This window comes from Molothrus aeneus, chromosome 10, assembly GCF_037042795.1.
Source record: "Molothrus aeneus isolate 106 chromosome 10, BPBGC_Maene_1.0, whole genome shotgun sequence".
NCBI lineage: Eukaryota > Metazoa > Chordata > Aves > Passeriformes > Icteridae > Molothrus > Molothrus aeneus.
In genome coordinates, this window is record NC_089655.1 from 22901294 (window position 1) to 22923861 (window position 22568).

Genomic DNA, 22568 nt, shown 5'->3' on the forward strand with positions numbered 1-22568 from the left:
TTCACAGAGTTTTGGTATGGGAGAGCATAAAATGGTGAATTTCAAGCTGCTGTTGTTAGGTGATTATGGGAATTCAAATATCTTTACTTTAAACAATTAGAGCTTTACTATCTATAGGAAAGAAACAGGAAACAGAAAGAGAAAAAAAAATAATTAATTGTCTGCAGAAATCTGTGAAACCCAAGTTATAATTTAATTAGTTTTTTTCTTGCTAGCTAAACACCAGGCTGCAATAATGGCATGCAAGTCATGTTGAGTACACATTAATCATTTTTTATTTTCTTCATGGAATCTGATCCCTAAAAGATAAAATACGGAATTATGTAATACCTCAAGGAACTAAGAATATGTGAACATTATTATTGTTATTATTATTATTAATAATAATAATAATAATAATAATAATAATAATAATAATAATAATAATAATAATAATAATAATAATAATAATAATAATAATAATAAAGTCTTTAACTTTTCACTGGCTGTATTTTCTCAGTGGGTCTGATTTCTCCAAGATATTTATACAAGTACAGACCATAATTGTGCTAATAAAGAGGAAATTATACTGATCTATAATTAGAGTAATAAGGAGAAAGGTACAGCAGATCATAATTGAACCAATAAGGGGAAAGTACAATCATGTTAATGGCTTGCATGAGTGTTAGTGTATTCTGTATACTTAATAAATTGGTACCCATTTTCATGGTGTGTATCAGAAACACTTTTCCTGATATTATCAAATTACCTTTCAAGTCTATTGTTGGGCACTTCTGCTGGCCCTGTAACCCCTCTGGGGTGAGGAATAAGTAGAATAATAGAATTTCAGATGGGTTTGACCATCAGCTTCAATCATCTGTAGCAGCACTTCATCCCTGTCCAGGTTTAAATCCACAGATACACAGGTGTGCAGTCTCCTAACAAGGGTGAAATTTGGAAAAAGAAACACAGAAAAGGTTAAGAGGTGTAACCCCACGGGGTCACTGTGTTTGGGCATGAAAAGATGCTCTGCAAGCAGGACGTGCTCGAAGGACAAGGCAATGATTTATTTCCTGATATTCACAGTAGAATAACGCGGCTGCAAGCCCCAGAGCTGAGCATCAGTAATTCCTTACTGCTGCTGCTGCTGAGCTCCCACCTTCTCTGGGCTTTTTTTTTTCAACCTGAAAATTTCACAGCTCGCAGCTTTGATGTGTTTCCCTGCAAGTCCTTGAGCTGCTAACTGTCCCCTTCTCAGCAATCTTCCCCCTGTCTGCAGTTTGACCTCTTGGAGCCCGTAGAGCTGGAGTTTGCTTGTTTCCCTCGCAGCTTTTTCTCACGGTGGGGTGGTTTGCTCAGAGCTTCGAGCCAAGGTCGCGCAGATGCTCGGCGTGGAAATCCTGCCAGGGATCAGAGACAGAGCTGAGCCCTCCCAGGGGAGTTCACCACGGCTCAGCTTTAAAGCAGCCTCCCCACGTCTTCACAGAAATGACATCAAATAGAGTTTGGATATAATTGTCTTGTTGATTTCCCTCTCAGCCATTAAAAAAAATAAGGATGTTTCCTACATTTACTTTTACTTTCCTCAGACATGCCCACTCTTGGCGTGTGACATCCTTTACTCTGAGGTGACACCTGCAAAGATTTTTGGCCCAGTTACCCAGGCAGGAGCCCAAGTGCTGTTTTTGAGCTGTGGATGGCTTAGAAGGGCAGAACCAAACCAGGTGAATGGGATCTTCATGTGCAAGGTCAGAGAACACCTTGGGAGAGGGGCTCATGTTTTGCACCAGAAACATCTGAGACATGCATTTCTCCAAATATTTTTCTCTCTCAAAGATTTCTCAGCTCTGCTAAGTCCTGAAGATCAATGGAAAGAGAGAATTTCCAAGAGCACAGAGTGACAGGACAAGGTGGGATGGCTTTAAACTGAGAGAGAGGAGGTTCAGGTGGGATATTGGGAATTAGGAATTGTTCCCTGGCAGGGTGGGCAGGCCCTGGCACAGGGTGCCCAGAGCAGCTGGGGCTGCCCCTGGATCCCTGGCAGTGCCCAAGGCCAGGCTGGACACTGGGGCTGGGAGCACCTGGGACAGTGGGAGGTGTCCCTGCCATGGCAGGGGTGGCACTGGATGGGCTTTGGGGTCTCTTCCAACCCAAACCACCCTGTGATTCCATGATTCTGTGATGATATGGAATGTGTGTGAGTTAGGATTTTAATAATACTTAGGTAAAATCCTGAGGGGCAATAATGGTGAACTAAATAATAAAAAAATGCTATATTTTTATAGTACTATATACTATGGTGAACTAAATAATAAAAAAAATGCTATATTCTTATGTATTTCCATATATATCCATATATGATACCTATCGTTCTCTAAGCTTCTTAAACTAACAAATATCAATTTTCCCCAGAGCTGAACTTTGCTTTCATTTCTTCAGACACTTGGACATTTCCTTGATCAAAGTCCCCGTGTCAATGTGACAATGATTTCACATGAAAGAACAAAAGGACACTTTCATATTTTGTGGAGATTTTTAAGAACCTTGCCCTAAGTAAAAAAATTGGCATTACCTTATAAAACTTCATTAGATAGAAGGATAGACCTATTTTAAAGAAAAAGGCAAAACCCATAAAAGTAAGAGTATAAATACATAGAAGTCTGTAGGTGTACAGCATATATTTTTATATATATAAATTTATAGTATTTCACTCACTGGCTTGCACCTCCTTTTCTTCCACTCTCCCATAGGATCACTGAGAAAATGATGACTCTCCACACAATTACTGAGGGCATTAAATGTGTTCCATCTCTAATTTTTGCACAGGTATTTTTAGCAAGCTAAGTAATAACTAAAAGAAGTGTTTCCTCTCACCGCACACAGTTGTAAAACTTTAATTTATATGTTAATTTTTTTAATTAAAGAGGGAAAAAATATAGAATTTGGCTTAGTTTTCTTTAAAAGTACAGCATGAGAGCTGAACATTAGGCTGAAGGACAGTAGTGGAGAGGTCTGACATTTACCTGGAGACATCCAGGTAACCCCAAGGCTGAACTTGGACTTTCCTGGTGCCTTGGAAACAGCCTGAGACAGTGGATTCACTCATCCCAGGGTCACCTTGTCAGAAAACGCCACGTTTTGCATTTAGTAAAGCAGTGCCTCGGAGCAGGAGGCTGCTCCTGGTGCCCTGGGCTCTCCGAAGAGGAGCAGGGAGGGGAAGGCGCAGCCCTGACAGCAAATGAAGGAAAAAATGGACAAGGTTTGAAAACAGATGAAGCCAGAAGCAGCATTTAGTGTTTGAGTCTCCTGCTGCTTCTCTGCTGCTCAAGGCAAAGAGGTTGAGAGCACAAGCATGGTCATAAGAATCTGAAATTTGCTTTACAGTGGCCTCTAACAAGATTTAGGGGTTATGATTCATCCCTCTGATGTCAGAGAAATGAAGGAAGTGTGTGTCACCTGGAGACATCCCCAAATGGGCTGAGGAGGCAGCAGAGAAAGGCAGCAAATGCGGAAACATTGAGAACTGCCTCAGTCTGAGTAGCACCATTCAGTGTTTCCTGCACTTGAAAGGTTTTGATCAGCAAGAGTTGTCACCAGAAATAATTCTGAATGAATTTTATTATTAAAAAAATGTATTATTTAAAATTTCATTATCAAGAATTTATTATTAAATATTTATGTAGTTATTATTCATATAGGTTCATTATAATGGTAATAATGTTATTATTACATTACATTACATTCTATATATTATATTATATTATATTTATTATATTATATATATTATATATATATTATATTATATTATATTATATTATATTATATTATATTATATTATATTATATTATATTATATTATATTAATTATATTATATTAATTATATTATATTTTTTTATTATTAAGTATTTCTATTACACTACTGAGTTAACAATCTTGGTTCCAAGAATTCTGAAATCCCGCTGTATTGTACAGTTCTGTGCTGAAAGTTTAGGGATTTTTCACAGAATTATGGAATCCTCAAAAGGCCTGGGTTGAAGGGATCCTAAAAATCAGCCAGTCCCAACCCCTGCCATGGTGGTTTAGGTTTAGAGTGGGACATATTCTCTCCAGTGAACATATCCATGCAAAATATCTGTGGAAGGTCTGATCCCAAAGGACATGGTAAAATTACGAGGAGAAATGAAATAATCCTGCTTTCTTGAACTTTCCTCTGTTAAAACACTAATTCCCATGCTGGCTCTAAAAACCCCACTTGTAATCTCCATATTAAGGTCTATAAACTTAACTCTTAACTTTTTATTTCTGCTTTATTCCTGTTCTGTGCGTTGCCAAATATTGCTTTTGTGTAATTGAAACAGAGCTGTAGTTTGATTATTAAACAGGAAGGTAATTGTGTTCGGCTCTAAAGGGGGAAGCAAATGTGGACAGCAGGAAAAAAAGCTTAAATTGTGGAAAAATGGCTTTTTTTTTTTTTTTTTTTCTTCAGAGCAGAGCTAGAGAGCAGATGCTGCTGGGGGACAGCAGTCCCAGCTCCAAGGGGTGACTCTGTGGTTCCATGGGGTGGCTCAGGGAAGGGGGTTTGACAAGAAAGTTTGTAAGGGTGGTGGATGGCATTTTTTTTTCTTTTTCCCACCCCTCTGTTTTGATCTGTTGCACTGTTTGATCTGTTTGATCCCTGCAGAATTGTGGCACTTTAATGCTGCACTGTGGGACACGTCCCCCATCCATGGTTCTGCCTGGCTTTGCACCTGCAGCCTGGAATTCTGGTAGGAACAATGCTCAGGAGCCTCAGGAAAAAGGAGGATATCAGGTGTGCTCAGCACCACGGGTGATTTCCTGTTTGAGGCTTAAGGAAAGAGAGCAAGCAGCATGTGACACCACACGGGTCCCATTTTTAACCCTAACTCAGAAGGGGACAATGCAGCTCTGTGCCACAGCCTGGATGGGCAGGAGTCAAGTGATGCAGCTGGTGCTTGACATGTCCAGGCAGGGCACATTCCTGTTTTATCTGCCACAGCTGTTAAAACCAATAATAAATACTTATTTACAAAGAAAATCTGACATTTCAGTGCAGCAAAAAAAAGAAAAAAAAAAATTACAGGTGAGAGTGCTCTAAGCAAGATGAAAGAGAGGCTTGAATTATTATATTTACATTTCTATTTATTTCTATAAAACAGATGCCCCGCGCACAGAACAAATCCCTGTGTATCCTCAGCCTCATGCCTGGTTTTGCCCAGCCTGGGGTTGTCCCTGGAGCATTTCCAGGGCAGCTCTGGGAGCAGATGTGGGATGGGAGGCAGATCAAGTGGCTGCTGCCAACTCTCGCGAGCTCCATGTCAGAAGGAGTTGATTATAATGTCAGCACCGGCCAATTTACGGGCTTAAAGCAGCAGCTGCACCGCTGCATTTCCCCCAGGGATCCCAAGATCCCCACTCTTAAAAACTTTGTAGTTTCTTGTAATAGAAGCAGGGTAAGTGATTCTCTCTTTGCACGTCTCTGCCTGCCAGGATAATTTGCGGTTCAGCTTGATTTGCGCAGGGATTGGGATCGCGGGGAACGCTCCGCTCTGCCCATTTGTTGCTCTCCAGGGGAAGCTGCCTCTGCTCTGCAAGTGGAACAGCGTGTGTAGCAGACCTTGGCATTATTCAAGGGATCCTGGGCTAAGTAAATTAAGCTGAGCTAGAAATCACTTATTAATTCAACCATCTTTCCTATTTAAATAGTGATTATGTAGTCCGGTGTATAGATTTTTTGGCTGGGTAAAGATTTGCAAGGGGGAGGAAAGAGGCTTTGAGATAAATAGTGTTCCCTCGCTGAATAAGAATGCAGAAGTAGAGTCTGTTTAACTTTTGCTGGGGGAAACTACTACAGCAGCAGGTTTTTACAATGTGCAAATACACTGCTTGCTATAGCTCTGCTGGGTTGGTGTTGATGAGCTGAAGCAATCTTCTGACCCTTTTACTCTCATTGTAATAATCAAGTAATGTTTGTTTTGCTCGGTTTGCTTTACGTTGCTGAGCTTGGTTTAAAGCAGCATTAAAATCCTTATTAAATGTAATATTTGCCAGGCATTCAAGGTGTAATAATAATCCTCTGTCACTTGCTACTTTTGTTAATATTGGCAGAGTGACCTGGGAGTAGATGAGTTCTCTCATTCAGTAGTACAAAACTTCTGTGTTTTTCAAGCTTGATCCAACTTGTTCTTTGGAATGCCAGAGCTAATTTGAAAGGAACAGAACTAAATTTTTTGGGGTTTTTTTCTCACTACTCTTATGATCTAAAACTATTGCCTCTATATTTTGCAATGCTACATTGTTTATCCCATCTCTTTTTAATTAACAGGAAAGTGCAGGAGGAGAATTAATTTTAATTACTATTTAGGTGGATTAATCTTGAGGAACTTTAAAGTCTCTTGTTTTTCTTAGCATCATTTTCTCTTCATAATGACAATATTTTAAATACCTTATTATTTCCAGCTTGTGGTTTTGTCATGATCAAATTCACTGAAGTAACAGTGCCACAACAGACTTAGATAAATAGCTTCCCCCATCTCATAGTGTTACTGGATGCTCCAAAACCCAACTGGATCCCTCATCCATCATTATTCTTCTCCCAGCTCTGGTGGCTTTTCAGGATTTTGGGTTTGGTTTTGCAGAGGGGCTGAGAGAAGCTCTGGGATGCTCAACACTAATGATTTTTTAAGCACAGATTTACAGAGCAAACCAAATCATTCTTCTTGCCCCTCCTTCCATGGCCTCCCTTAAATCTTCTTGAGAGAGTTTTAAAATGAAACGTGCTCTGTTAAAAAAAATGATCCCAAGTCTGTGTTGGTTTAGCAGGCTGGAAATAGTCAGCAAACCGGGTAGGTGATGCCAAATTTTCTCAGAGACAGTGGGATTTAGGGTTAAGTGTTTTAGCAAACCGGGGTAAATACAGGCTCTTGTTTTTGTCTCAGTGCAGGTTTGGGGTGGATCTCAGACAAGGTTCTTCCCCCAGAGGGTGCTGGGCACTGCCCAGGCTCCCCAGGGAAGGGCACAGACCCAAGGCTGCCAGAGCTCTGAGAGTTTTTGGACAACATTCCCAGGATGCCCAGAGTGGCATTGTTGGGGTGTCTGTGCAGGGCCAGGGGCTGCACTGGATGATCCCTGTGGGGCCTTTCAGAGTCAGGATATTCCCTGATCCCACGCCTGGCACAGAGAGAGGGGAGCCAGAAGCCAGTGATGTGTGACTGAGCCTCCTGCCTGTGCCAGGGTGAGTTGGGCTGACCCAAACTCCTTGGGGGCTGCTGGACCCTGTGAGCTGACAAATCACATCTCTAATATTTAACCAAAAATGGGACAATTGCAGGTTTCTGTCAGTCAAGCTGAATTCTTGGTGGAGTGTAAGACCAACTCTGGAGTCTATCGCCCCGATTTGCCACCTCATCTATTTTACTTTAACAAAACAACCATAAATGTTTATCTTTTCTAAAATTTGTCTATTTTCTGTCTGTTTATATGAATGCTAAAAATATTGTCCCTGAAGATTCCTCCCTGCTCCTTTGATGCTGTCTCAAAATCGGGAGCCCCTTTGCACAAAATCTTCCCTTCCACCCCTCTGCTGCGTTTTCCTTCCAAGAACAGGCAAACAAGCAGGAGGAGCTCAAATTAGGCCACAGCTGTATTTTCCAGAGAAATTATCCTCATTCCTTTTAAGGACACGAGTGCTCCTCATTAACAAAGAATGGCCTGTTTAAAGGGACAGGACAAAGCATGCCATGTGTGACAGTGAAACAGGCAAAAAAAAAAAAAAATAGAAGGGAGCTTTGTTGAGCATTTTCAGATATGTAAGCCACAGAAATGGATTTATGCAAATGGGCTTTTTGTGAATTTTCAGTTTCAAGGATAGAAGGATGGTGCTGAGGTTTTATTTGAAAAGGTTGGGGTAAAAAAGATTATTAGGGTGCTTAAATGTGATACATAATCAACATTTATATACTTAGCTTTAAGATAATACTGATTATCACTTAGAAAAGTCCTCAGGAAGGAAAGAGCAGACCTTACCCAAATTATTAGGCATTATCTTCATATATTCAAAAATCCTTGATGTTTTAGCATTTTAATATTAATTCTAAATAGCAGAAGTATGACTGCTTCATATGATTCTGCTGGTTGTAAACTTGGTTAAGATGCTCTAGAAAAACAAGATCTTAGAAGAAATTATTCATGTAGGTTTTGGTTGGTGGGTAAATCATCTGCAGTGGTCAGAGCCTGCTTGTATGATTTCATCTCTCCTGGTTTGTCTTCCTCAGTTCTACACTTTTTAGCAAGAGAATTTTTTCTGAAGTACTGACCAAATACTAAACACAATCTTTGCAACACAAATAACCAACAAGAACTTACAGATAAAAACTTCTGTGCTTTGTGCTCACTTTCAGTGCTCCTGAGGTGACCTGCACCCTTATTTAACAGACCATTTTGGTACTAATACATTGCAACACTAATTCTGAATTTATTTTTCATCCTATGTTCCAGGCATCATGATTTGGACAAATGGTTTAGGTCCCTTCACCGGGTTTCTGATGGGGTTTCTCCTCCTGTCCGTGTTCACCAGGAAGGTGGTGCCTGAAGAGAACATCGTTGCGACCAAGAAGGGCAAAGTCAGAGGGACCAGCCTGCAGGTGCTGGGGGGGACAGTCACAGCCTTCCTGGGAATCCCTTATGGGCAGCCCCCCATTGGGAGGCTGAGATTCCAAAAGCCAGAACCTCGGGAGACATGGGCAGATGTTTGGGACGCCACCAAACACGCAAACTCCTGCTACCAGCCCATAGACACAACTTACCCGGGCTTTGCTGGCTCAGAAATGTGGAACCCAAAAACCAACCTAAGTGAGGACTGTTTATACCTGAATGTGTGGGTTCCTTCTCCCAAGCCCAAGAATGCCACTGTCATGGTGTGGATTTATGGTGGTGGCTTCGAGTCCGGCTCCACTTCCCTGCCTGTCTACGATGGGAAGTTTCTGGCCAGGGTGGAAAGAGTGGTGGTGGTTTCCATGAACTACAGGACTGGTGCACTGGGATTTCTGTCCTTGCCAGGAAACGAGAAAGCTCCTGGAAATGCAGGTTTATTTGATCAAAGGTTGGCACTTCAGTGGGTCCAGGAGAACATAGCAGCCTTTGGAGGCAATCCCAAAAGCGTGACTCTGTTTGGAGAGAGCGCTGGCTCGGCCTCTGTCACCTATCACCTCCTTTCTCCTGAAAGCCATCCTTTATTCACCAGGGCCATCCTGCAGAGTGGGTCTGCAAATGCCCCCTGGGCTGCAATTACATCTTCTGAGGCCAGGAACAGAGCAGTGGCTTTGGCCAAACAGCTCCAGTGTCCCACCAGCAACGAGTCAGAGCTCATTTTCTGCCTCCAAGACAAGGATCCAAAGGAAATAGTGGAAAATGAAATTTTTGCCATTCCAGACGGTTCTTTTTTACAAATACAATTCTGCCCGAGCGTGGACGGTGATTTCCTGGCGGACATGCCAGAAGTATTGATGGAGAAGGGTCTTTTCAAAGAGACGCAGATCCTAGTGGGTGTTAATAAGGATGAAGGTTCCTTTTTTCTGGCATACGGAGTGCCTGGCCTGGACAAGGACAGCGACGGCTTGATCAATAAAACCCAGTTTGAGGCAGCTTTAACTCTGGCCTTCCCAAGAGCGAGCAAACTGGCCATAGAGTCCATCATCTTCCACTACACGGACTGGGAAAACCTGGGAAAGCCGGAGCACTACCGGGATGCCATCGATGACGTCATCGGGGACTACATCATCATCTGTCCTGCGGTGGAGTTCAGCACCAGCTTCGCCCAGCTGGGCCACCACGTGTTCTTTTATTTCTTTGAGCATCGCTCCTCCAAGCTGCCCTGGCCAGAGTGGATGGGGGTCCTGCATGGCTACGAGATCGAGTTTGTGTTTGGGCTGCCCCTGGAGAGGAGAGTCAACTACACCAAGGCTGAGGAGCTCCTGAGCCGCTCTATGATGAGATACTGGGCGACTTTTGCCAAAACTGGGTGAGTTTACTCTGGAAGGTTGGTCAGTTGGATGTTGTTTCAGCAGGGGGAAATCTCAGGCAACTTTTGCCAAAACTGGGTGAGTTTACTCTGGAAGCTTGGTTGGTTGGATGTTGTTTCAGCAGGGGAAAAACTTGGGCAACTTTTGCCAAAACTGGGTGAGTTTACTCTGGAAGGTTGGTTGGTTGGTTGATTGGTTGGTTGGTTGGTTAGTTAGATGTTCTTTCAGCAGGGGCAATAGCTTGAGCAACTTTTGCCAAAACTGGGTGAGTTTACTCTGGAAGCTTGGTTGGTTGGATGTTGTTTCAGCAGGGGGAAAAACTTGAGCAACTTTTGCCAAAACTGGGTGAGTTTACTCTGGAAGTTTGGTTGGTTGGTTGTTTGGTTGGTTGGTTGGTTGGATGTTGTTTCAGCAGGGGCAAAAGCTTGGCTGTTTCAGTGCTGCTTTGGAGCCTGGCTGAAATGATGGAAGCAGATTAATTGTTCAGTTATCCAGAATTCTTATTTTAGTTCTGACAAAAGCACTAAGGTTTCAATAAAATAAACTGTTGATGTGTTGCTCCCTGTATTGGGCAAGCTTAAGGGATCAATGTTTATCCACCCATAAAAGCAAATACAAAACATTTCTTTGCCAGGGCTGCGGTTGTTACAAAGGCAGGTAATGGTTTCAAGGGTTAGAAACAAAATATTTCAAACACTAGAAAAGACTTCCAGCAGTAGAAGTAGGAGGAAAAAAGCCCAATTTCCTTGAGGATGTAATTTGCTCAGAACATTCAGGTGTACAACAGGGAGGTGTGTTATGTTCACTCGATGAAGACATTGGGATTTCAGAAAGCCTCTCCTCCCTGTGTGCTGAGTGCAAGCCCAGGACAAAATCTCCAGTTCCAGTCCACTCATCTTGAAGTGACATTTGGCCCAGCCTGCACAAGGAGCAAATAGGAATATTTCATTTGGGTGTTGGAATGGATTAAATCCAACCCCTCTCCTGCTGGGCAGCCCTTGCTCCTCTCAGCAGGGCTGGGGGCTCTCAATGAGATGCTCAGTTTGAAATGAAAACGTTTCAGAGCAGTAACAAAAACAGCCCCCACCATAATAATCATGTAGGATTAGTCCCAAGCCTGGTGGGAAGGGAAGATTTCTTTTTACAGAAGTTTGGTTTGTGCTCTCTCCTGAGAAAATTATACATACAAAAATCTGTTCCTTGGAGAACACACAACCAAACAGTCAATTCACACTCTAAAAGCATTTCTTTAACTTTAATGTTAAAATCCTGCATTAATTCTGTTTCTAAGGTGGACCCTGCATTTGATTTGTCAAGGATACTTAGATTTGTAAAGGGAAATGAACATTGGAACAGGATCTAATTAATTTTTTTAATAGATTAGAAACCAGAGGGGACCACTGTGCTCATTTAGTCCACCCAACCTTGTACATAACACAAAACACAGGTAGGACTGAAATGTTCCCACTGATTAAAAATGTTTCCACTGATTAAAAATCCAGAACAAACACTGTTAGGTTGTTTTAAACCTTAATTCCACTTAAAGCATTACATTATAAAAGTTAGTGTTTCCAGAGTGAATTTGCCTACCCTAACTCTGCATTTTCCAAGTTTCACATTTTGTTTGACAATTTTTAAGATTAATTTTATGATTTTTGTTCCATATAGAGGTTGATTATTAAGGATCTATTAAAATAATCCTTATTCCTTTTTTTAAAAAATTGCTTGTTAAACAAACAGGCTATACCCTTGAGGCTTGCACTAATGTGCTTTTTCTCAAATAATCACTCTCCGCATTTAAACCTGTGATTCATCCACACCTTGTTGGAACTCTCCCTGCCAGAATTAAACACTGTCATCCCCACAGAGTTGTAATTCCAGGTGTCACCTCTCCCTCCCAGTTCAGCCTGACATTCCCTGCTTATCCACCCAAGGCAAGAGCTGTTTGTGCTTCGTGGTGTTATCTTGGGGCTGCCATTTGTCAAAGGCTCCACCATCCTTCCCAATTCCATGTTCCCCCCATGCTGGGCTCTCTCCAGCTCCAGGACACCCCAAAATTGGAGGCTGCCAACCCCCAGCCCTGTGCTGTCCCTTCCCCTCATCCTCCATGGTGAACTCAATGCTTATTTTTATGTGCATCCCTTTTTTAACAGATTTACTTATCAATGGGTCTGATTGATTGATTGATTGCCTTGATTTGTAGGAGGATTAATTACTTAAACAACTCCCATCCCCCTTATATATTGTAATAAATATTTATTTTAGCAGAAGAGATGAGCATATTAAAACTCAGAAAATAACCAATAGCCGTGCTCATCACTGCATAATGCTTCCATACAGCTTTAATTATTGTGAAATTTAATCTAAAATTTAATCCACGAGCTCTTCCTGGCTCCCTCTTTGCTGGGAGCCTGAGCAAACCCCTCTGTGTGAGTTTGGTGGGGAGGGCTGTGATGCAGAGCAAAGCCTCCAGTGGGGCTCAGTCTGGAACTGAGCTGGGAGGTTGATTTATCAAGGCCAAAAATGCACCTGATGGGTTCCCAAGATGAAGCCAGACATTGGGAAAGGCTTGGGAACACGTCCTGCACCGTGAAGATGTGCTGTGACACCGTTCCTTTGGGGCTGGTGTTGGTGGAGAACAAACCGAGTGAAAGTCCCTTGTTCCATCCTGCCCCAAAGGAGCCTGCAGCAGCATCTCCCACCAGAGACTGCACATCCTGCCATTGAACACAACTATTTCTTGTTGGAAAAAGAGAAATTCAGGTCTATATTTGATTTTGCAGAGCGATATTTACATTTCTTTGAACTATTGGTTTCCATTGGATTATGTATGTATTTCATTTTCATGTATATATTTCATTTGCACGTATGTATTTCATTTTCACGTATATAACTTTCATGTATATATATTTATATATAAATCTCAATAACCTGCTCTGCAAAACACTGTTCCTGTCACTGCAGCTCCTAAAATTAGACAGCACAAGGTGCATTCAGATTTAAGTTTGTGGAAGACAGTCCTGTCACCTACTCTGATCATCATTCACACTATAATTAGATTACCCCACAGATTGAATTTCAAGTGGTTTCCACAGCAAACAGCAAATAATCCCTCCCTCTGCTCCCACCACGAGGATCCAAACCACCACTATTGGGTAAAACAATACAACCCAGCAATTTCTGTGTTAGTGAAGGATCAGATGAGGATTAACCCTCTGTGTGACCCTTTACTCATTATCCAGAGCAGAGCCACCTAAGGCTCTGTATCCCATTAGTCAGAGTCTGTAAGCAGTGGGGAAGTGATAAAAATGCCCAATAATTCCAAAATTAATAAGCAATCCTTTTTTTTCCCCAGCACATTTGAGCACAGCAAACATTTATGAGGAGCTGGGGAAGCCCTGTTTTGACATAATGTTTGTAGGAAACTCTGGCATGATCAAAGGGCAAACCTCTGAGGGGAAAATTACCATTGATGTCTCCAGCAGATGAAGAGAAAAATCAAGCAAAAATGAGAAATATTGTACAGCACATTTTTAGTGAGGGTGTTTGACCTAATATTCTAATGTGCTGAAGTACAAAAGCACAAGGGAGGGGAGAGCAGCCTGCAGAGGAAAGGAGATGAGGTAGAGTCAACAAAACTGGAAGAAATCTTGTTTTTCCTGGTGTTTTCTGCCTGAGAGGTGCCAGAGCTGCTTCTCATGAGGGGCCTTCCAGCCCAAACTTTGACCTTAGTGATGATCTCTGGGTTTTATTATCATGCAAGGAATAAAAACGCTGATAGGAAAATTAAAAATGTGCACTGAGGAGCATTTTCTGCTTCTGTCATGGCTTAACCCCAGCCAGCAGCTAAACCCCACAAAACTGCTGCCTCCTTCCCCCACAGAGGGATGGGAGAGAGAACTGGAGGGATGAAAGCAAAGAAAACTTGTGAGAAATCTTTAATGTCATGTAAGGACAAAAGGAAATATGTTAAGGACACAAAGTGGCTCCTTCAAAGCATCCCAAGAGTGTGAAATCCTTGATTTCTGCAATTCTCAGTAACTAAAGGACACTGTCAGCCAGCCCAGGGGTTTCCCAGCCCACCACCATCCCCAGCAGGAGTGGATGCAATTTTCCAGACCTCTCACACTTCCTATTTCACGTCCTGGCTAAGAATAAATATCAGTGATTAGTGACCATTTTTCCTGGGAAAATGACGGGCATTTCTATTTTTGAATAGAAACAGGGGCTGGAGATGTAGAGGATTCAGCAGGAGACAGGAACACACATTTCTCCTGTGAGCCTTGGTGCTGGTGCTGCTGTTTAGACTCCAATTTCTCTTCTGAATCCCTGGGAATAGGGTCATTTTTAGGAATCTGCCATATATTGACATAGTCTGTGAAGATCCTGCTCAAAAAGTCTTTTTCATGGCTGAATTTGGGTATCAAATAAGTTTGACCAAGTACCCCAGCCATTCCTTTTTAAGCTATTAAGTTATTCCATAAAATACTTTTATTTTTCATACATTTGAGCCTTGAAAGAGCAACATTTGCATCACACTCTGAAAAATCCTTGTTCTACCAGCAAGGGAAGAAAGAGACTTTCTACTCCTGCTGTCTGAATAAATCAAGCCTAATAAAATATTTGGGTTATAAGAAAGAACAGATTCCAAAATCAACGTTCTTGATTCACACTTTGAGGTTTAATTCCTCCTTTCACCTTGACCTGGGGTCTCCTCAGCTTATTCTTGCATTTAAGAGTATTGGCAGTTGAATATCAATTCATAGCCTCAAAATCATGTGATGAAATACCAGATATCACCACAGTGAGACAAGAGAGATTAGCAGATTGGATTCAGCAGGAAACCACAGTGTGGTGTCAGGAAAAGTGCTGGATCAGCTCTGGTATGACTGTGCTTGTGTGGAAATAACATTTATTTTAGCAATAATGTTAATTTTCACTGGCCTTCTCCGAAATTTTTTCCCAGCACACTTGATTTTCAGCCACGCTCGTGAAAAAACAGAAATCTCTCTTTTTGAACATTTTTAAAGTTGCTTTTTCTGCCTCAATTTTGTTATTCTTCAGAAAGCTTTTGAAAGCAGGCAGGGGACACCAACAGCTCCTACAAATCCCCAGCCCCAGGATGCTCTGCCAGCTCTGGGAAGGGGAAATTTGATTTATCCCCAGAAAAAAATAGATGGGATCCCAAATCTGTGGGTGCCTTTTCCATTCCTTTATCCATTAGATTTGGTGAGTGTGTTCTTTAGTGATGAGAGATGCAAAGTGACAAGAGCCAGACAAATCAGATGGGCTGAGAACTCAAGCAAGAATATACCAGAGCACAAAAGATAATATTTTTTAAGGCTTTGTGAAAAATGTTTCTGATAAAAGGAAACGGGCAAAACTTGTCTCCCTGCCAGTTTTACAACTGCTGAAACAAATCTTTGCAGCTTTTTCTATAAAGTGAAGCCTTTGAAATATTTCCTCCCATGTTTTAGGGGAATTTGTGAGGCTTTGATTGTCCCACTAAAGCTGTGAAGCATTTTGTCTGGTTATTATTGCCTTCCCCTGATGTTCCTCTGGCAGACACATAATAAATTTCAGTGCTTTTGTTACCAACTTATCACAACCTGTTTATAGAGAGTACTTTCAGAGCAATGAGAACAAAACCAACAGCCTCATACAGAGTCCAGGCAGCACTTGAACTGGGGACCTATATACTCTGGGTATGGGAAGGACTGAATATACCGGGAAAAAATAAAAATAAAAAACTCCCGGCACTTTTAATTTCCTTATACTTCAGGAAGTTGGAAGTTTTATGTGCCTCTGAGCCATTTCAAGGGAAGAAATTTACTGTGGGCTGTATTTCTGCCAGAGATTCACTCGTGTTCACAGGAATAGAGGAAAGTTTTGGGGTTGGAGTCACTTTGATCCTGACAGGGTCTTCAAATACTCCAGAGCCAGAGCTCAGGAGGACCAAGAGGAGCCTTTCCCTGAGGCTGCTGCTCCTAAGATCTCACACCCTTCCAGAAATTTTAATTTTTCATCTTAACAAGTGATTTTTTTTCCTGATCAGGTCAAGAATCCAGAAAAAAAAGAGATTTCTGGATTAAAAAAAAAAGGAGTATGAACAGAGTGGGAGAGAGATTCCCAAAAATACAAAAATATACATGGAAAGCCTTTCTTCCCCATCTTAGGGAAAATTAAAGCTTTCATTTTGACCCAAAAGGACACATTTACTCTCTCATTCACTGTCTGTCATGTGAGAAATTTCTGAGCTGTGCAAAGAAATTGCAGAAATTATAGTCTTGGAAAAAAAAAAAACGGGGGAAAATAGTTTAATTTTGAAGAAAATTTACTCCTATTTTTCCACCTTCAGTTTTGAGTTCTTAAAAGTGACTCATCATCTTTACCAGAGTTTACATCCATTGTTATATTCAGAAACAATAATGGAAACACCTTTTTAGCAAACTAATAGGAAACAGTGGATCATGGAAAATATGAGTAATCAGAGACTCACCTTGGCAGGCCTCTCTCTCTCTCTCTCTGGCTTGCAAGCTGACAAGCTGTCATTGAATTTCAAAACTGAAAACAGGAGTATTTCCTTCAGATGTCTTTTGAAAATTAGTCTGGGATACAAATTGTTGAGATCGGTTTAATTTTATTACAAACATTGCGAATTACAAGAAGTTCCTTTCCATATGTGCAGCAAACTCAATTCTGTCCACGTGGATTTTCCTCCCTCCAACAGATGAGTCAAACCATTGTTTTCAAACAGGAGATGAGAAGATCTATTGAGGAAATGTCCAAATATTGTAGGAGCCTTTGAGTGAGAGCAAAACTTAAACCTAGAGCTGAAATGTAGAGGATGGCCTGGAAGAGAATTCTGGCAGTGCTTTGTGGAGCAGGGGAAGCTCAAACTCAATTGTCAAAGGCTGTGGGATCAAAACCATCAGTGGTGGCTTGGGGCTGAGCAAGGAGAAACGAGCCCTGGAAGAGAGGGAGATCTGAGGGGCTGGAGGGTGAAATGGAGCTGGGGATGGGTCTGGAGCAGCAGGAGAGGATGAGGGAGCTGGGAAGGGGCTCAGGAAAGGAGGCTCAGGGGGAATTTCTGGTTCTTCACAATCCCTGCCAGGAGGGCACAGCCAGAGGGGTTGGGCTCTGCTCCCAGGAACAGGGACAGGAGCAGAGGGAACGGCCTCAAGCTGTGCTGAGGGGGGTTTAAGTTGGAGATTAGGAAGAATTTCTCATGGAAATGGATGTTCTGCCCTGGTAAAATCTGCCCAGGACTGTGGTGCAGTCCCCATCCCCTGAGGGATTTAAAATCCGTGTGGATTTGGCACTTGGGGACATGGGACAGTGGTGGGCCAGAAGTTGGACTTAAAGATCCTGGAGGCCTTTTCCAACCTAATTCTGTAATTCTATGGATCCAAACCTTGGATGTGGCTCTGCCTTTCCTCAGAAGTGAGATGGGTTGGAGAGCCTGTTTTGGAGAGCCAGGTGTGGTATTTCTGGGGTCCCTGTTGTTGGAAGGAAATGATGAATCTGACTCCATGTTCTTAGAGGGCTAATTTATTATTATATTATATTATATTATATTATATTATATTATATTATATTATATTATATTATATATTATACTATTATGCTATACTAAAACTATACTAAAGAATACAGAAAGCATATAGACAGCAGGTTTAACTATTTACTAATGAAAAACTCCTGACTCTCTCCAGAGCCCCAGCACAGCTGGATGGTGATTGGTCATTAAGTAAAAACAATTCACATGAAACCAATGAAACACCCACCTACCACATTCCAAAGCAGAAAAACACAGGAGAAGCAAATGAGCTGATATTGTTTTGTTTTTTTTTTCTCTGAGGCTTCTCAGCTTCCCAGGAGAAGAATCCTGGGCAAGGGAATTTTTCCAGAAAATGTGACTGTGACAAGCCAGAGTTCCAAGGGCCTGGCAAAGAGTCTACACAGACACATTCTGGGGAAAGGAGAGGCATGAAGAGAAAGAAACATTTCAAGAGTGAAATAAAACCATGGCGAGATTGCCACCTCAAATATGGGATTGGGAGTGAGATGTAAATAATTTAGGGTCTGGTGGGAAGAAAGGAAAATGGAAAAGCAAGAGAGGGAAATGTAACTGCTGCAAGACATCAGGTGACCAAGAAATAAATGCACAAAGGAGAAAGAACAAAAAAGAGATTGAAATGTGAGAGCAGAAAATGTCTGAAAGACTTGCAGGGAAAGAACAAACCTGAGAACAGAGAAATGAAGGAAGGGCACACATGGACTTCTTATGAGTTGTATTTGATTCACATATAAAGCAGGCATTTCAGAGAGAATGTATTTTACATGTAAACACACAGTCCCAAAAGGCACTGAAAAATTCTAATTAATGTTTGTTCACCCACAGTTAATCCCCTTTTTGAGGGCCACTCTTCTTCTGTGCTGCTTTCCTGCGGCTTAGTCCGTGTTTCATCAGCAGAAGGCAGAAATGGGAGTTGGAAAGGTCTGCAAACCCCATTTTTCCAGGTGGTTCTGGAACACTAATCTGAAGGGATGCTGAGAAGTTCCACGGGGGGAATGGAAACCTCTCAGTGCACATTTTAATTTACTCCCCAAAGCCAGAGATTGGCTGTTCCAGGGAAGTGGCAAAGGCGAGGGGAGAGGAAATGAGGAGCAGCAGAGGTTGCCTAACACCACATTTTTGAAGGGAACTCAATGTGGTGTTTAATTCTCTTTTCAATCAGCTGCAGGGGAAGGCAGTGGTGGGGAAATGTAGTTAGAAATTCAGTGCTGGGATTTGGGAGATTCTGTCCCCAAGAATTTGAAGCCGTGTTGGTAGAAATTGGGTATTTTGTGCTGGCAGTTGGTGATATTACACAATTTTATAAGAATATCAAATTGAAGGTGACATTCTCTGCTTCCCCAGACACGTCTGTGTCCTCTACCTTTCCTTGCAGGAACTTAAGACAATTTCTTAATTTCAAAAAATGCAAACCCTAAAGAGCACTACCTCAAATGTACACCTCTTCCTACAGGAACAGCTGTTTAAAAACAGTGATTTTTTTTTTTTAATTCTAACAAAGCTTTTCATTTTAATGAACTTATAAATATCTGCCTCTCATGGGTCTTATTCATGGTGCAACCTCCAAGTGGATTTTCTGTATAACTGGCAATGCTCAGATGTTTAACAGCTGTTTTTTCCTAGCAATAAAGTAGTCTGCATATAATAATTTCCACAAAACCCTCTCAATTTTGAAAGAGATGAACTTTAAACACATTCCTCCTCTCTTTTCCTACTGTTTCTTCTTAAGAGCTACACTTCCATGGCTCCCAGTCCATGTGTTGGTATTTGGAGAACTCCCTCTTGCTGCAGTTCAAAGCAGAGACTCAGAAGAATTTACAAGAATGGGACATAATTCAAATTTCCTTATCAAAGGAAGTCATATGTAACTTCCACTTGTAAATGTCAAACCTACAATGAATTTACACCATAAGAAAATATTATTATCATCATCATTATTATTATTATTAAATATTCGGGGAGAAGCTTGAGAGCACTCTGTTTTCTTGTTTACATTTCCCAGCACGAAGCTGCAGTGGTTCAGTTTCTGATGAAGCAGTAACACAAATTCCCCCTCCTGAAAACTACCCAATAGTTTCACTTTTAGGACTGCTCAATTTGGCCTATATCATATGGTCATGAAAGTTTGTGACTCATGCACTTCCTCCCACTCACAGAAATAAAACAGTAGTAGAAAATATAAAGAAAAATGCCACTGTGATGAAATCCATCAGGACACAATGAATCCAGAGGGTTTTGGTTGGTGCAGGGCTCTGTGGAGCATCCATCCTGAAAATAAATCATGATTAGGGCAATTTCCATTGAAAACAAATCTCAAATATCATATCCTGGCATAGTATCAAGTACACAGTCCCTAAATTGCAAATTTAGTCTCTAGAGATAAGAAAAGCATTGAACACACTTATCCAACAATTTCTGAGTGCCTGGGATGAACTGCATTAATGGCAGAGAAGGGAAGGAATGGAACCAGCAATAATATCCATGAGCACAGTGTTTACTCTTTCTCAGAACCAGCTGGGCTGACAAATTTTACCAAAGACAGTGGGAATTTAAAACACAGTATTAATAGTTTTATGGCTATAAAAACATTATTCTCTTCCCTTTCCTCTTTTTTTTTTTTTGCTTCTGATGAAGCCCTGGTTTGTTCCAGGGAGTAATTCTAGTTAAGATACTGTGTAAGTTTGTGTTTTCCAGGTCATGAGGAGGAAGAGGGGTTGCAGGGGAGATAAAACAGCCCCAGAGGATGACTAAAAGGCCAAGTGCCATGTGCCTTCCTGTCTACTCTTTCTTTTGCTTACCTCTTAGGGAAGGTACTTCCTCCTGCAAGGTCTCCATGGGGTTCAGGACCTTCTTCCATTTCCAAATATCCCTCTTCAACGAGTTAAGACTAAAAGCTATAGTTCCATTTGATGTCTTGCTGCAGCCAAGACTGCTAAGAAATAACAGCTTTGAAAAGCGGGCCTTGAAAGCTGAAATTGATCCCACACAAAAGGGCAGAAGGATCTTACAAAGCACTTTACAGGAATATTGGGGAAAAAAAAGAGGTAAAATTGTTCCTTCAGCTCGAAGAAGGACTGCAAACTGCAGTTTTGCCTCTCTCCTGTCTATCCAAAAGCCATATATAAATATGAAATGTGAATATTCACACCAGAACCTGAGTCCTGGAGAAAGGGTGAAATCCTCACTGTGACTCTTACACGGAACAGTGGGACAGCTCCAGACCTCATATGACAAAATCCCATCTCATCCATGCTCTGTGTGGAGTTTGGGGTCGCTGGAGCAGCCCCAGGCTTGGCTGGAACATTTCAGAGGGAAGGAGACCCACGTGCAGCACAGCCCGGAGGGTCAGAAGTGCAGCAGGGGTTGAAGGGCTCCCTAGCTCTGGCTCAAACTCATTATTTCTCCTGCCACCAGAGCAGGTTCCTGTCCAGAGGCCAGGGCTGGAAGCACCCAGCTCCTAAACACTCAGCAAAGAGCTGAGGAAGAACATCCTGCATCTAAATGTCTCAAATGCTCCACTATTTATGACCAATACCTTGAGGCCTGCCTTGGGTACAGCAGGAATTTATGACATGCACGAGCAGGAATTGTTTCAACTCAATGGGTGCTCCACAAAGCTCTTTGGAGCAGAACAGAAGACAAAAGACATAAGAGCAAATAGCACAAATAAAAAAAATAAAAAAAATAGGAATAACAGCTTGTCGCTTCATTTCCTGAAACTGATATATAATAGCACATCCCACGATAATTTATAGTTAAAGGCATTTAAACAGGCAGCTGCTGTGTCCAGGCTGGAATCTGGGAGGAATATCCTGAGCTTTATTTAGCCTGTGAAGGTGTAAGAAAGCCTGGCTGCAAAGGTGCTTCTCCAATTTCTCTCAGTTAAGGACTCTGCCAGCTGGATCCTGCTGCTTTCTTCAGGGATCAGCAGAAGGAATAATATTTACCCAGGCTAGGACTTGCAAAGCAGTTTCCCTCTGGCTCAGGGACACTTTGCAGTCACTGGATTATGGACTCGTGTGTGTGATCGGGGAGTGAGAACTGAGCACAGCAGGGTATAATGAACTTCCCAGAAGCAGCTGATTAAAAAGGGAGTTGGAAGGATTCGGGTCTGCTTCTACATCCCTCAGACTCGTAGTGCTCTTCAGAGGAGCCCTTGCTTTCCTACTGTGGCCATCTCAGTAAGGCTCAAATGCCACAAAATCAGGATTTTTGCACCTTATTAAGGAACAATCGTATGAGAATTTTTTTTTTATTTCAATTATATGATAATTTAAATCAACTATATGAGAAATGTTTAATGACTTATATTTTCAGAAAACCGTCACTATTTTCTCACGTCCGTGGCGCCATCCAAGCAAAGCCTTACAAAACTTGCTGTCAATACACCATCATCCCCCCAGGGACCACAGCAGCACCCCAAATTGAGATTAACCTGGCAGCCAGTGTGCTGCAATGGGAAAATGAGCGTAGGTATAAATATCACCCATCCTGGCCTTCAGGAATCATGTGAGACATCTGGCAGTGCTGGCCTGGCTAATGCCACAGACACTTCCCTTCCCTCTGGAGTGGGACTGGGGCAGCACTGGAGGGCCTGGAGCTCCTCATCAACAACAAAATGTTTCCTTCCAAAATGTGAGGGGAAAAATAAAAATAAAAAGAAAAGGTTCATCTGTTTGATTTAGACCTTGAAGATCATCCAACCATCAGATGTGCAGAAGCAGCCCTTACTCCCAGAGCTACCCTTGGGGTGAAACCTTTAGGTTGTCCTTCTTGTTTGATGCTGAACTGACTGTTCCCATAATTCTCAGAGGTTTTGTACTGCAGCTGCAGGAAACCTGCAAGAGTTGGGGTTATTTTTGCCATCTCATTCCCTCCAAGGCCATTCCCCCTCCTGGTTTTCTTGTGCCCATGGAAACACTTCATAAAATACCATCCCATGGAAACCAGCTGATTGCCAGTGCTGCCCAAGA

General features: G+C 41.9%; 1 protein-coding gene across 3 annotated transcripts in view; it reads left to right on the forward strand.

The window, feature by feature from the left end:
• Nucleotides 1-5329: 5329 nt before the first annotated feature.
• BCHE (butyrylcholinesterase) overlaps nucleotides 5330-22568 on the forward strand; it is a 28053-nt gene continuing 10814 nt past the window's right edge. Inside the window, exons 1-2 of one of the 3 annotated variants that reach the window (XM_066556448.1) lie at nucleotides 5330-5450; nucleotides 8494-10015. In XM_066556448.1, the coding sequence (XP_066412545.1) occupies nucleotides 8499-10015 (1517 nt within the window). In that variant the 5' untranslated portion in view covers nucleotides 5330-5450; nucleotides 8494-8498. Of the gene's footprint in view, nucleotides 5451-5568; nucleotides 5645-8493; nucleotides 10016-22568 lie in introns of those variants that run through there. The other 2 variants (XM_066556449.1, XM_066556450.1) reach the window with 2 other exon arrangements.